We start from the raw sequence: 13563 nt of genomic DNA on the forward strand, positions 1-13563 counted from the left end.
TTCAGTTTTTCGCCAGCCTTCCGAAACACCATAGAGAAGACCGGTCCCTGGTAGAGCGTCGTGTCGCTCCCGTGTGACGCCACCAGGACGCTGCGCGCTGGAGGCTTTCCCCGCCCACCTCGGCGTTGTTCTCTCTTTCCGGACTAGGCCGAGCTCTAGGCGCCATCATGGTGAGTGAGCCTTGCGACGTCCAAGGCCTGCCTATCCGCTGCCATCCTCGGCGGTCTTGGGGTGGGGGCTTGCGGGAGGGGTGCCGTGGGTGCCCGAAGGAGGCAACTTTTGAGGCGGGAGGGCTGTTCTGATGTCCTGGAGACCGGGAATGGGTTAAAAGTCCCGTGGTCCTGTGTTACTGCCCCCATTGCAGTGATGATCAAAATGAGGTGCTGGGCGGCTGAGCGGGGGACCGACGCCCCAAGCCAGGGAATGGCCGAGCCAGGAATCGGGCCTAGGTAGCTGCGTCGTAGCCACTTTTAACCGCTTGCCTTTGCCGCCCTTGCCTGGACCTGTCACTCCCCAGTCTGGAAACTTGGGTTCTGGGGCAGTCGAGAATCTCATGCGTGGGACTGGGGTCCGGACGGGCCTCGGATTGAGTCTCAGTCCTCTACCCACCTTGTGCTCGTGCTTTCCGGCCTGCACCCCAGTGTCTTTTCTTTTTTCTTTGGGAACATAGTAGTGTTGTGTTGGAGATGAGGGAGTTGGGAAGAAGTCAGTCGCTAGTCACTGGCCGTGCACATCATGGGGTCGTGCACAGAGGAAGTGCTGATGCTTAGTTACTAACGATCACACAGTCCGAGAAGGGCAGGTAGGGATGCATTGGGAAATTTGGGCTTTCCCCAGATTCTTGGGTCTAAAGTGGGAGTAAAGTACTTCAGAGAGTTGTTAGAGGGAGATAACTGCTTTTGCGGTCCCTATTATCTATGAAGTAAAGGTTCACCGCTGTTGTTACTTAGAGCTTGCCATTGGCTTATTTTTTATTATCCTCCTGGTAAGGGAGTCCATTGTTTGGTTTTTGTTTTGCTTTGGGGGGGCGGGTATACTGGAGAACCCAGGGGCTCTCTGCCACTGAGCTACATTCCCCACCCTTTTTATTTTCAGTGTCTCTCTGTTGCCCATGCTGGCCTCAAAATTGCCAATCTGCTGTCTCAGCTGGGATTACAGGCGTATATTATGTCCTTCCAAAGATAACAGCTTGTAAAGACTTTTAAAATTTTGGATGGCTACTGTACTAAGATCCTTAGAGGTTCTGTGGTCTTCATTCAGATGATGCCCACCTTACAGAGAGGGCTCAGAACTGACATGGATTTGAGCTCTTGTCCCCAGAGCCTGGGTTCCTGCTCAGTCTGGGAAATAAGTAACAACTGAGGCTGTCTATGAAGTGAGTAGTGGATCAGATTCAGAACTGGAACCATGGCTTCCCCTTACCCCTCCAGGGAGTCGACATACGCCACAACAAGGACCGAAAGGTTCGGCGCAAGGAGCCCAAGAGCCAGGACATCTACCTAAGGCTGTTGGTCAAGGTGAGGTTGGGCCTGAGATCCTTGGGGAGGGGGCGTTCTGTGTCCCTGGCCAGGAAGGGGTGGGGTGGGGGAGTCGCCCTTGCCTGGACCTGTCACTCCCCAATCTGGAAATTTGAGTTCTGGGGCAGTCGAGAATCTTGAGGGTCGGGGAGTCCTGCAGCCTTTTTACCCTGAATCATTTGTTTGTTCCTTCACTTGAAAGTGGGGAGTGCTGCTGGCTACACCACATTCTCACTGTCTTCCCGATCCTCTACAGTTGTACAGGTTTCTGGCTAGACGAACCAATTCTACCTTCAACCAAGTGGTACTGAAGAGGTTGTTCATGAGTCGCACCAACAGGCCACCTCTCTCCCTCTCCCGGATGGTGAGTGTCTGGGCCAGGGACTGGCTCTGGAGTGGGTGCTGGAGCAGCCTGGCATCCCCTGAGTCCAGGCAGCCAGCAGTGGGTGCCCAGCTCTGAACCTCAGTCAAAATCAAGTGTCTGTGGCCAGCTGGCCCAGCGTCTTAGCCTTACTTTCACCTCGCCATGGGAGGGGTTGTGGTGGCTTCGTGGGGTTGTCTGAGCTTTCAAGTTTCACGTATCTCTGGGGGTCGGGGTTTAGTGGTAGAATGCTTGCCTAGCATGCCAGATCCTAGGTTTCGTCCCCAGCACACACCTTCACCAGGTGAGATGTCTCTGTTTGGACTTTCTTCTGTTCTAGTTGGGAGGTGAGGTATGGGCAGGTTAGTCCATTTGGAGGGCGCAGCCATCCTGGTCCTTGGGATGCCCGGAGTGGGGGATGGGATTTAAACACCAGAACAACTTTTCGTATGCCTCTCAAGATCCGGAAGATGAAGCTTCCTGGCCGAGAAAACAAGACAGCTGTGGTCGTGGGGACCATAACAGATGATGTTCGTGTTCAGGAGGTGCCCAAACTGAAGGTGAGTGGGGCTTGGGGCTCTGGCTCAGGAAACTGCTCTCAGACCTGACCAGATTTCTTGCTCTGTTGTAATGCCACCTCTGTCACTCCTGTGGGTGGGACCAGCACCACACCTGTCCTGGTGGCCTTAGGATTGGATGGAGTGGTCATTCATGGTGGAAGTCTTCGGCAAGCCCCTCTAGGCTCCCTGTAGACTGCTGGCGTGCTGGTTCTGGAGTGAGCCTGTGCTCAAGTCTTTTTTTTTTTTTTTTTTGCCGCTTTTGTCATTTGCATACCACATCCTTAAATCATGCTTTCCCCGGTTTCCTTATTCCCCCAAAATACACGAGGTGGGGTCTGGAAGTTCTGAGAGGTAAAGGATTAAGGCCTGGGGCTGGGGCTCAGTGGTGGAGCACTTGCTGGCACAGGTGAGGCACTGAGTTCCATCCCCAGCACCACATTAAAAAAAAAGCAGCTGTCAATCCAGGAAGCTCCTGATGGTGGTACCAGCAGCCACACTTGTGCTGTGCCGGCGCAGTGGATGCAGTCCCTAGGTCTCCCTACAGGAGATTTGAGCCCCTCCCTCCTGTTTCCCCCAGGTGTGCGCACTGCGTGTGACCAGCCGAGCCCGTACCCGCATCCTCAAGGCTGGGGGCAAGATCCTCACCTTTGACCAACTGGCCCTGGACTCCCCCAAGGGCCGTGGCACAGTCCTGCTGTCTGGTAAGTGATGCTTGCTGGCACCTGTCGGGGTTTGGTGAGGTGCACTGGCCTTCACCCTCCTGGGTTTGGGAGATCAGACACGCCCAGGCCTGCACCTCATGGTCTTCAAGCCCTGTGCAGGCCAAAGGCAGAGTGGCTCTTACCTGTCCCTGCCTGATTCCTTCTTCCTCTCCCCAGGTCCTCGCAAGGGCCGAGAGGTGTACCGGCATTTTGGCAAGGCTCCTGGGACCCCACACAGCCACACCAAGTGAGTATCAGGGTCCCCGGGAGGTCTGGCTTCGCTGCCTTTTAGCTGCCCTCCCTTTGCTCGGCCCGCAGTTCCCTGGGTTAAATGCAGGCTGACCAGGCCTTGGGCCTCAGTGGGGGCATCTTCTGGGGAGCTGGGGCTTACATTTCACACCCTCGCTGTGGGGCTCAGGCTGGGACCCTGAGGTCCTGGTGCAGGCTCTTCCTCTTGGCTCCCTGTGCTGCCGAGTCCCCAGCACAGCGGGAGGCTTCACCTGACCCTGTCTCTTCTTTCCACAGACCCTATGTCCGCTCCAAGGGCAGGAAATTCGAGCGTGCCAGAGGTCGCAGGGCCAGCCGTGGGTACAAAAACTAACTCCAGATTTACTGTCAATAAAAGAGGCTTTGAATTTGATGGCCTTCTTGTGTTATTAATGGGGACCAGCCGTGGGCACCTGTGGTGGGAATGCATTTGGTCTGGGGACTTGACGCTGGGTCCTCCAAGAAGACCAGCCTCCAGGAGGAGCCCTTCCTCTCTGCTCTAGGGAGGTGTCCCCGGCCTTCCTGGCACATGCGCAGAGCTACCTTACTGGGCCAGTTGGACCTTCTACCCACTGGAATCAGCACCCCCTCCTTCCCAGGTGTCTTGTTTTCCTGTTTACTCCTAGAATTAGCCATGCCGCCTCTCCTAGGATCTCCCTGGCACTAGGGGGTGGGGCTGCGGTGTGGGGGTTGGGAGCTGGTGAGGTGTTGCCCTCTCTCCTGGTAACCGGAAGCCTGAGTGGCAGCTGGCCAGTCGCTGCCAAGTGCCCCTGTGTGGTCCCTCCCTGTGTTTACACAAGGGGCTGGGTTCCCAGGTCCCAGATTAAAGCCTGACAAAGGCCCCGGAAGAACAGGAGTGAAAAGGAGGTCTGCAGCCCTGATACTGGCTCTGAGAAGGCAAGAAGAAGGGGGTAGAGGCTCGGTTGAAGAAGGCCAGCTTTACTCATCCTCTGCAGGAGCCCTTGCAGTGGTCTAAAGAAAAGCAGTCCCAGGGACTGAAAGGTGGGGCAGCTGGTTTGTAGAATCACTGGGAGAATTGGGGAGGGAGACAGGATAGAGCTTGGTCCCTGTCCAGGAAGAAGTGAGTGGTCAGCTGGTCAGACTGAGGCAGAAGTCCACGCAGGGGTCAGTTTGGGTAGGTCTCGTCTCGGCATCAGGAAGGAGGGGGCGGCCCTGGGGCCAAGGCACAGGCGGCGGCAGCCAGCCTGAGAAGCCACGTCTGGCTCGTCTGCTTTCATAGGTGGGTTGTCAAGATCATGGGCAGGTTTCAGAGTGTCTCAGCCCTAACTGCAGCAGCCTCAGGGGCTGGGGTATGAGGGTCCAGGAAGCAGGGTGTCCCCCATTGTAGGGAAGAGATTGGCCAGTTCCCCAGGGGAAGGGGCGGTGCCTCGGCTTGGGGCTGAGGCACATTTCTCCAGGGCTGGGAGGCTTCCAGGATGGTTAGCCAGTGAGGACTGGGGAGCCAGCCGACTGATGGACCAGAGAGGCTCGTCCAGGCAGAGAGACTGGGCTGGGGACAGCTGGGAGCTCCACCAGCTGACAGGTATCGCCAGTCAAGCTACCGGTGTCTGTCCAGCAGCCAGGTGGTCAGCTAGACATGCTCTTGGCCAGATTCACACTTGCAACCCACTGTGCCATTGGTTAGTGAGATTGGGTGGTCAGGCACAGGCGGACAACCTGTTTCCTGGAAATGGTCAGGCAGTTAGGCAGACCTTCAACCAGGGCAGCTGGGTGGTCAGTCTGACAAGGTTGAGACATCTTGTGGCTGGCAGGCTGGAGGTCGTGTGGTCCAGCAGAGAGGCTAGCTGATGCCAGGGGGCCATCCAGACTGTTAGCAGCTGGTTGGAGGTCAGAGAAGACCACAGGGGCACAGTGTTGGCAGGTAGTTCTCACAGCCTGAGTCGTTCACTGGACAGTCCAATTGTGGGGACTGTGAGCCAGTGACAGCGCAGGGAGCTGTGGACGTTTGCAGGGCTGCCCTGGAGGCCTCAGATGCCCTCATAGTCTGTCAGGAGACCCCAGATGGTCAATCCTCCAAAGACGGCCAGACCCTCGGGGAGCCAGACACTCACGCTCGTCCCACCCACCTGGCCCCATGGCAGCCTCCCAGCTGGCAGCACTGGAAGAAGTGGAACTAGGGGCCGGGGTGAGGTCCCTGGGCGAGGCCAGCCCCGGCTTCTTGTATTCTGAGGGCCAGCGGCTGGCGCTGGAAGCCCTGCTGAGCAAGGGGGCAGAGGCCTTCCAGGCCTGTGTACAACAGGAGGGGCTGCGGCCCTTCCTGAGCGGGGACGAGGTCCAGGGCTTGGCTGCGGCTGCTGAAGACTGGACAGTAGCCAGGCAAGAGCCCGGCGGGGCAGCAGAAAGAACCACCACCACCGAAGAGGACGCGGGCAGTCTGACCTACTGGCCTGGGCAGTCAGAGGAACCAGCGCCCCTGCTGCGACTTGGCTGGCCAGAGGACACTTCCTGGAAGGGCATCACCCGAGCACAGCTGTACACACAGCCACCTGGCGAGGGCCACCCACCTCTCAAGGAGCTGGTGCGCCAGGAAATCCAAGCTGCCCACAAGGTGAGAACCCCAGGAGCCTGGGGCCGTTCCTCAGACCTGGACACCTTCACATGCCATTTCCAGGATTGGGCCCTGGCAGGACTCGCATGTCTACATCCCCAGGACCCCATCCCTAGAGCCCAGGAGGCCCACCGTGGGCCTCATCCTTATGACAGAGATCTGATGTGGGCAGCAGCGGGGGGTGGGGGGTCCCTGCTCTTTCCCTTTAGACATCCATGAGCCTCAAACCAAATTATGACTGTCCCTCCATCCCAGTCGTGCATTCTATCTCCCACCCCCAGCCCCTGGGAAGGCCCAAGTCTCCCCTGCAGCCCCAGAAAGCCCATTCCTCGGAGGCAGTCTCAGAGTGACTCAGGAGGCTGAGGCTGGAGGATGCTTTTTAACGTGCATGGTCTTCCTCTGAGGTGGGGACCATTATGACCATTGAAGAGATGGGGAAACAGGCATGGGCCTGTCAGTGGCTGAGTGGGGACTTGAACCCAGGCCACCTGACTGGCGAATCAGGGTTTGTCACCACTACCTTGTTCTGTCTTAAGATCCGGTCATCAGCATGCTGGGGTTCCCAAAGCACACCTTAGTGGCCCAGCAAGTCAGCCCTCTTGCCCTCAGCACCCAGGCCATTCCAGAGGACCCAGAGCCCAGTTACCCACGGTGCCCTCCAAGGGCGCCCAGCCACTGACCCAGTGGACATTTGGGCACCGTAGTGCCACAGTTCAAGGGCTGTTCATGGTTGTAGACATGTATTTTCATTTTTTTTCCTCAGCGGTACTGGGGATTGAACCCAGGGGTGCTTTACCACTGAGCCACATCCCCAGCCCTTTTTATATTTAGAGACAGGGTGTCGCTGAGTTGCTTAGGGCCTTGCTACATTGCTGAGGCTGGCTTTGAACTCCTGGTTCTCCTGCCCCAGCCTCCCGAGCCTGTGGGATTACAGGCATGCACCACCACACCTGGTTCAACTCCCAGCCCTTTTTATTTTTATTTTGAGTCAGGATCTTTTTCTTTTCTTTTCTTTTTTTTTTTTTTTTTTTTGAGGGGGGTGGGTACCGGGGATTGAACTCAGGAGCACTTGGCCACTGAGCCCCAGCCCCAACCCTATTTGTATTTTAGAGACAAGGTCTCACGGAGGTGCTTAGTGCCTTCCTTTTGCTGAGACTGGCCTTGAACTTGCCATCCTCCAGCCTCAGCCCCCTGAGTCACAGGTGCGTGCTACCCAGCGACTTGTGATTTTTGATGGACGTTTTCTAGACCATCGGGGCTGGGCTCTTAGGAAGGCCTGCCTGTTTCTTGTTCTTGTCCAGAGGACTCCCTTTCAGCCCCTTGAGTATCCCAGGGAGTCCAGGCCCTTAACCCCAGCCTCCCGAGCATCTTACCCCCTAGTCCCCTGATGTCAGCCCCTACCCTGAGCGGCCCCCAAATCCCAGACTCCACCCACACGTCCGCATCGCCTCTCCCTGTGCCCAGCTGGTGGCCGTGGTCATGGATGTCCTCACTGACCCAGACCTGCTCTCGGACTTGGTCGACGCCGCTTTGCGCCGCTGGGTGCCCGTCTACCTGCTCCTGGACCGCCAGCAGCTGCCTGCCTTCCTGGTGCTGGCCCAGCAGCTGGGGGTGAACCCCTGGGCCACGGAGGTAGGGGCTGGGCCAGAGGGACCTGGGCAGCCCCGTTCCACGGCTCTGGGGCAGCACAGACTTTTCCACGGGGTCCTGGGTCCCTGAGATAGATGCCAGCTGAGGATCTCCCGAAATCTAGTGCCCAAGACACTAGGGACAGTGGAGGTGACATTCCTGGGGGGTCCTGGGCCATGGAGGGGTATCCCCAAGCTCTATACTAGTGGCTCTGGGGACATTTGAGCAGCTTCTATGGGTCACGGGCCACCCAGGTAGAAACAGCCTTGAGAGACCCCAGCCCGTGGAGTGGGCCTGAGCAAGGGCATCCCCCCGACCCCACAGAACCTGGACGTCCGCATTGTGAGGGGCTGCACTTTCCAGAGCCGCTGTCGACGGCAGGTGAGCGGCAACGTGCGAGAGAAGTTCGTGCTCCTCGACGGTGACAGGGTCATCTCAGGATCCTACAGGTACGGCTTCTCAGCGTCCTGTACCCAGCTCTCCTTCAGATGACTTCCCCTTCCTGGGTCTCTCTATGCTCATCTGTAAAATGGGCCCAAACACCCTTCCCAGAAGAGGAGGTGTGAGCTCGCGGGGTTGGAGCCAGACCTGCTTGAGTACTGGTTCTGGCCCTGCTGCTGGCCTCGTTAGTAACCTTGGGGAAGTCTTTCTTTGGCCTTGTAGTTCCTAATCTGGAAAACTGGGACATGGACCCTGGAGCTAGATGACCTGGATTCAAGTCTTAACTCTGTTTAGTACTAGCTGTGCAATGTTGGGCAATTTGATTCACCTCTCTGTGCCTCATTTCCCCCCTCTCTCCAGAATGAGATGAAATGGTCAGTGCCTTTAGAACAAGATTTCTCGATAGAGACACCACTCACATTTTAGGCTGCATCTTTGTTATGGGGGTGTCTGCCAGGTGCACTGGAGGGTGCTGTGCTGTGTCCCCCGCCTGGACCTAGCAGGTGTTGGTCGCCACCCCCCCACACACACACCAGTTATAACAACCAAAAACTTCTCCAGAAAGTGCCACATGCCCTGGGGGCATAGAAATGGCCGGCTGAGGATCACGGTGCAGGACAGGGGTTTTCAGCCTGATGTGCACCAGAGTCACTCGGAGGACTTGAAACACAGCTTCCTGCCCACCCCCTTCACTGGCCTGGGACGGGGCCCCGCTGTGCCTTTCTGGCAGTTTCCCAGGTGTGACTGCTGCTGCTCCTCGGGACACACGCTTTAAGAACGGTGCCTGGCACGTAACAGAAGGAATTCTCCATCAGTGTCAGCTGTCATTTATTTTTACGATGATTTTTTTTTTTTAGTCATATTTCATAGACTCTAAGGTGCCACCAAGGGAAAGAAGTATCCTGATTGAAATGCAAAAATACACACATCTTAGAACCGATGAAATACAGTCGTGCAGTCAAGCTCACAGACCACCGGCCAGCACCACCGAGTCAGGCCCCGGGTGCTTCTCCCGGCCCTGGGCTGCGGAGGGACAGCCCTAGAATGGATGGAGCCGGGGCCACAAGCGGTTGTCGAGGGCCTCTGGCCATTTAATGGGGGAAAGGGGGAAAGGTGGGGCATCTGGGAGACCGGTCCCGGGCCCTGCCCTCCCAGAGGGCTACGGCAAATGTTGCAGAAGCAGCAAACCCACCAGCAGGCCCACTGCGGCCCCCACCGTCGAGCTGCCTGTGTGGCCGGGGCTGGCGTTGCACAGGTGGCCGTGGCAGCAGGTGGTGGTGAGGCTGTAGGTGAGGCCCATGTAGCTGACCGGCTCCTCCTGGCCGCAGCTGGTGGAGTGCACGCAGCCCTTGTTGATGACGGGGCCCACGCCCTGCGCCACCCCGTGGCCTGTGAAGCAGTCCTCGTCGTCCCCGCAGCGCATGTGGGTGCCAGGGCACTTGGTGGAGTCGGTCAGCTCACAGAAGATGCAGTCCTTGGCCCCCGTGGTGCCCGGCGGCAGAGCCATCATCAGAAGCAGCAGCCAGCCGAGGACCATGGCGGCCTGGCGGCGGGGACGGCGCCCAAGCCAGGCCGGGGGCTTCCTGGGCGTCCGGGAATTGCTGAATGAATGACCTCCTGGGACTCCTACCCACAGGACCTCTGCTCCTTGTCCTGGCCACTGGGAGGGTCAGGTCCCAATGCTCTGTGTCCCTCTCAGGAAGCTCTTGAGGCCTCGGGGCGGAGACAGGCCAGCGCCAGGGCCCGACAAGTCTTTGTGAAGTGGAATGCGGTGACCTCACAGACCCCTCAGGGTTCCCACTGACCGCTCTGGGGTGAGGTCATAGGTGGGGGCAGGTGGCACAACGTGCAAGGTGGCCCAACCTGCTGACCTTCAATGGAGTGAGGACAGTCACCTCGCCAAGGTAAGGACGCCTGAGCAGCGCCCACGATGCTGGCCACGGATTGTCCACTGTGTGTGCTGCGCCCCCTGAGGGTCTGACTTCACATCTCCCGCGGCAACCCCACTTCCAGGTGGGCAAAGTGACACACCCAGGAGTCTCTGAGCCGGGGTTGGAGCCCGGGTCTCGCTTCATTCCAAGGAGGCTGGGAGACAGGAGGAGTCTGCCCGGCATGTGCGGCACCAAGACTGCAGCCGAGAATTTACGAGCACACCCCGCGGGGACAGGGGACAAGAGCACCCACCACCACCACAGCTCTCAGGCTCTCCGCACTGGCCACAGGCAGGGACAGGAACCCATGTCCTCCCTGGAGTCTGCCTGTGCTTGGGCTTCATGTTACAGAGGAAGGAGCTAAGGCAGGCAGGGGGCAGGAGACCCAGGGCCCGGCAAACAGCAAGTGCTTAATGAATGCACTCTTTCTGGGAAGCAGCTGAGTTTAAAACAGGCTGTGGGTGCCGGGAAACTCACCCCGACTCTTTCCAGCTGCAACGTTCCTGGCTGGGGCCGGGCAGAGCCCAGGTTTGAGATCCAGTCTGACTCCAAAGGACAGTGTCTTGACTCATGTGGTCCTCACATCTGTCCCTCGGGTCGTGTACCTCTGTTGTCCCCCTTCTACAGAGGGGGAAACTGAGGTGCTAGAGGCCAGGACCTGTCTGAGGTCACCCCACCTGCCTTGGGACCCGGGAGGGGACTGGCGATGGGAATCAGGCTTCACAGAGACCTGACCCCTGATTCTGGTCCCCCAGCTTCACGTGGAGTGACGCCCGCCTGCACCGCGGTCTGGTGACTCTGATGACCGGAGAGATCGTCGACGCTTTCAGTCGTGAGTTCCGGACACTGTATGCAGCCTCGTGGCCACTCCCATCCATGCCCGCCCAGGGCCCCCTCGTCAGCGTCCCGGGAGACGGGCAGCTGGCCCGCAGCCCACACCGTGTGGCTCACCGCTGCCCTGTAGCCCCTGTGTCACGGCTGCCACCCAATGGGCCACTGGCCCACCGCCTGGCTGCCTGCCGCATCCTCGAGGGGGACAGGCAGGAGTCCCCTGCCCCACCAGGGCCCGCTCTCAGTGACATCCTAAGAAGCGTACAGCGTGCCCGGACTGGCAGTGGCCCCCCGACTCGGCCCAGCCGCTCCCTGTGGGACCTGAGCCGCCTGTCCCAGATGTCAGGCTCCAGTGACGGTGACAATGAGGTAAGACCTGGTGGCTGCTGCCGGAGGACAGAGGTGACAGCAGAGGCCCAGGAAGGGGAAGGCAGCACCCACAGGGGTGGGCTGGGTTCCGGGGTCCTACTCTGAACCCCAGAACAGGAAGTGTTTTCCAAGGGCCAACCGCACGCCCAGCACCGGGGAGGTACGAAGAGCGAACCGCTGGCCTCGATGTACAACTGCGGGGCCCGTTTCATGAGCCTCCTCCATGTGTTGGGGGGCAAGCTCTGGGTAGCAGGGGGCAGAAAAAGACCCCTGAGCCTTGGGTGCTACATGCTTCCCTGAACCCCAGGGTTCCCATCTAGGGGGTGGCTGAGCAGTTGAGCTCCTTCCCAGTCTGGGTGAAACGGAATTCATGTTTTATTTATTTCATTACATTCTCACCCCGGGCCGGGGAGGTCACACTGCTGTCATGCTTATTGTTACCAAGGGGAAAGTGGAGGCTCAGATTAAGTAACTGGCCCCAGGTTGGAATAACCATCCTTTAGATAACCAGCCTGCTTTGTCGCCTCGCCACGCCCAGCACTTTCACAAGACTGGCTAAATTTAATCTACCCACTTCACAGAGGGGGAAACCAAGGCCCAGAGCCCTGGCTGCCTCCCGAGTGGGCCTTTCAATGGTCCGCTTCCTGGATTTGAGAGTCACAAGGCTGTAGGGGGAGAGGATTATGGGAGCCCAAGGGCTTGTTCCTCATGCTGCTCAGACAATGAGGTTCCAAGCAACCATTGGACCTCACTGGAGGACCCTGATCAGGTGACTTTTTCCTCTGAGTCTCAGTCTCCTCAGCCACAAAGTGAGCTGCTGGGGGGGTCAGAGCAGCACCACGTAGGGGAGACAGGCAGACACGCCTATGGCGCAGCCCCTCTGAGCTGTACCCCAGCCTCAGCCTCCCCATCTGCTAAGTGGGAGCCAGAGGCTTCTCCCCTGGGACTGGCTCCCTCCTCCCAGTCAGCGGCTTCCTGGAGCTGGAGGAGGAGAAGGGGGCTAGGCAGGGGCAAGGTTCTCGCCTCCACCTCCACCTCGTCCCCTGCCACCCTGACCCTGCATCACCTCCCTTAGCAAATATTTGTCCCCCCCCTCCCCAGGCAGCTGCCAGCTGCTTCCAGTTCCTCCCACCTGCAAAGCCGCAGGAGGGATGTGGCTCCTTGCCCCCTCGGGTCTGGGGGTGCCAGACCTCCCCTCCACCCTACCTGCTTCCCTGACATCTCCCCCCACCTCCCACCCTCCCTCTTCTCCTTCCTCTCCTCACCCCCATCTTCCTCCAGCTCCCCTGCTTCCTCTCCTCCTCCTCCTCCTCCCTCCCTCTCCTCCCATCTAACCTTCCCCTGCATCCCCTCCACCTCTCCCCACCTCTCTCCTCCCCTCCTCCCTCCCTGGCTCTGGGCCCCAGAAGCCTCCTCCCCCTCACCTCCTCTCACCTCCTCTTTTTCCTTCCACAGCTCAAAAAGTCCCGGGGTTCCAAGGACACTCCTGCCAAGGCCCTGATGAGGCAGCGGGGCACTGGAGGAGGCCCGTGGGGTGAGGTGGACACCCGCCCTCTGGCCTGGTCCCAGCCCTGGGGTGGCCCCCTGCCCCTGATCCCTGCCCGCCGCCACCTCCGCTATCTGTCCCCAACCCAAAGGAGGTTGGGGGATGACGCTGCATCCAAGCTCCCGGAATCCAGAGGTTTCCCGAAGCCAGACTGGGCCTCCCGCTCAGGACTTGGAGGGCGACCCTGACAGGAGCCCAGACAAATGTGCCCTCTCAGAGACCCCTGCCTGAGGCTGTGCCTCAGACAAGGCCTCTGGCCTCAGGGCCTGGGCAGTGGAAGAAGCCCAGTGCCGGCCCTAGGCCTCAGTTCCGGGTCAGGGAAGTCGCAGGAGGCCTCCATTGCTGTGGACCCCAGAACCCGTTCAGCCAGGATGGACTCTCCCCAAGAGGCTGGCTGAGCAGCCCCATGGAATTCTGTGGGACATGCCTGAGGAGTCCCTGGACAAAAGGCCATGCTTCCCCCTCCCTCCCTCCCCCCAGAAGCTGTGAGTAAGCGGAGGCGGGAGAGCAGAGAGCGGGGCGCTGAGGGCAGGAGCCTCAGTGGAACAGTCGGGGGCCGGAAGGTCCTGGGTTCACAGCCGCCCAGGGGTCCGGTGGGGGCTGGGCTGGCGCTGGGCGTTCGGGGAGCACGAAGCGGTGGATCCTCTAGGCTCCCCATTACTTTTGCTCAGAATAAAACTCCTTCGTGCCCCAAACTTGTATTTCTGTAGCCAGGTCCCCAGCCCCAGAGCGCAGCGCAGCGCAGCGCGGCCCGGAGAAGCTGTGCACAGCCCGGGCCTCGGTAGCGTCTTTGCCTCCGAGCGGGGGCTCCTGAGTCACCAACCCCATTGGCGGGACAGAT

General features: G+C 59.2%; 3 protein-coding genes across 3 annotated transcripts; 2 read left to right on the forward strand and 1 right to left on the reverse strand.

The window, feature by feature from the left end:
- Positions 1–34: 34 nt before the first annotated feature.
- On the forward strand, positions 35–3779 carry Rpl18 (ribosomal protein L18). The gene is made up of 7 exons (XM_046466018.2): positions 35–170; positions 1431–1517; positions 1774–1881; positions 2340–2438; positions 3016–3139; positions 3317–3386; positions 3665–3779. Exons 1-7 carry the CDS (start codon positions 168–170, stop codon positions 3738–3740), a joined length of 567 nt encoding a protein of 188 aa, XP_046321974.1. The 5' UTR covers positions 35–167; the 3' UTR covers positions 3741–3779.
- A 358-nt stretch (positions 3780–4137) lies between these two features.
- Fam83e (family with sequence similarity 83 member E) lies at positions 4138–13417 on the forward strand. The gene is made up of 5 exons (XM_046465885.2): positions 4138–5975; positions 7440–7607; positions 7929–8053; positions 10732–11176; positions 12632–13417. Exons 1-5 carry the CDS (start codon positions 5502–5504, stop codon positions 12908–12910), a joined length of 1491 nt encoding a protein of 496 aa, XP_046321841.1. The 5' UTR covers positions 4138–5501; the 3' UTR covers positions 12911–13417.
- On the reverse strand, positions 8870–11217 carry Spaca4 (sperm acrosome associated 4). Its single transcript, XM_046465886.2, has one exon. It carries the CDS (start codon positions 9580–9582, stop codon positions 9205–9207), a length of 378 nt encoding a protein of 125 aa, XP_046321842.1. The 5' UTR covers positions 9583–11217; the 3' UTR covers positions 8870–9204.
- Positions 13418–13563: the final 146 nt, after the last annotated feature.

Source organism: Marmota monax, unplaced genomic scaffold (assembly GCF_021218885.2).
Source record: "Marmota monax isolate L192 unplaced genomic scaffold, Marmota_monax_Labrador192_F-V1.1 WCK01_AAM20220418_F8-fsc00160, whole genome shotgun sequence".
Classification (NCBI taxonomy): Eukaryota; Metazoa; Chordata; class Mammalia; order Rodentia; family Sciuridae; genus Marmota; species Marmota monax.

Excerpts from the sequence above, each read along its gene's own strand:
- Rpl18 (XM_046466018.2), top strand. Across the intron at positions 1,518-1,773 it reads ACCTAAGGCTGTTGGTCAAG|TTGTACAGGTTTCTGGCTAG; the intron begins GTGAGGTTGGGC and ends GATCCTCTACAG. Across the intron at positions 1,882-2,339 it reads CTCTCTCCCTCTCCCGGATG|ATCCGGAAGATGAAGCTTCC; the intron begins GTGAGTGTCTGG and ends ATGCCTCTCAAG.
- Fam83e (XM_046465885.2), top strand. The coding sequence starts at position 5,502 with ATGGCAGCCTCCCAGCTGGCAGCACTGGAAGAAGTGGAACTAGGGGCC. Across the intron at positions 5,976-7,439 it reads AAATCCAAGCTGCCCACAAG|CTGGTGGCCGTGGTCATGGA; the intron begins GTGAGAACCCCA and ends CCCTGTGCCCAG. Across the intron at positions 8,054-10,731 it reads GTCATCTCAGGATCCTACAG|CTTCACGTGGAGTGACGCCC; the intron begins GTACGGCTTCTC and ends CTGGTCCCCCAG.
- Spaca4 (XM_046465886.2), bottom strand. The coding sequence starts at position 9,582 with ATGGTCCTCGGCTGGCTGCTGCTTCTGATGATGGCTCTGCCGCCGGGC.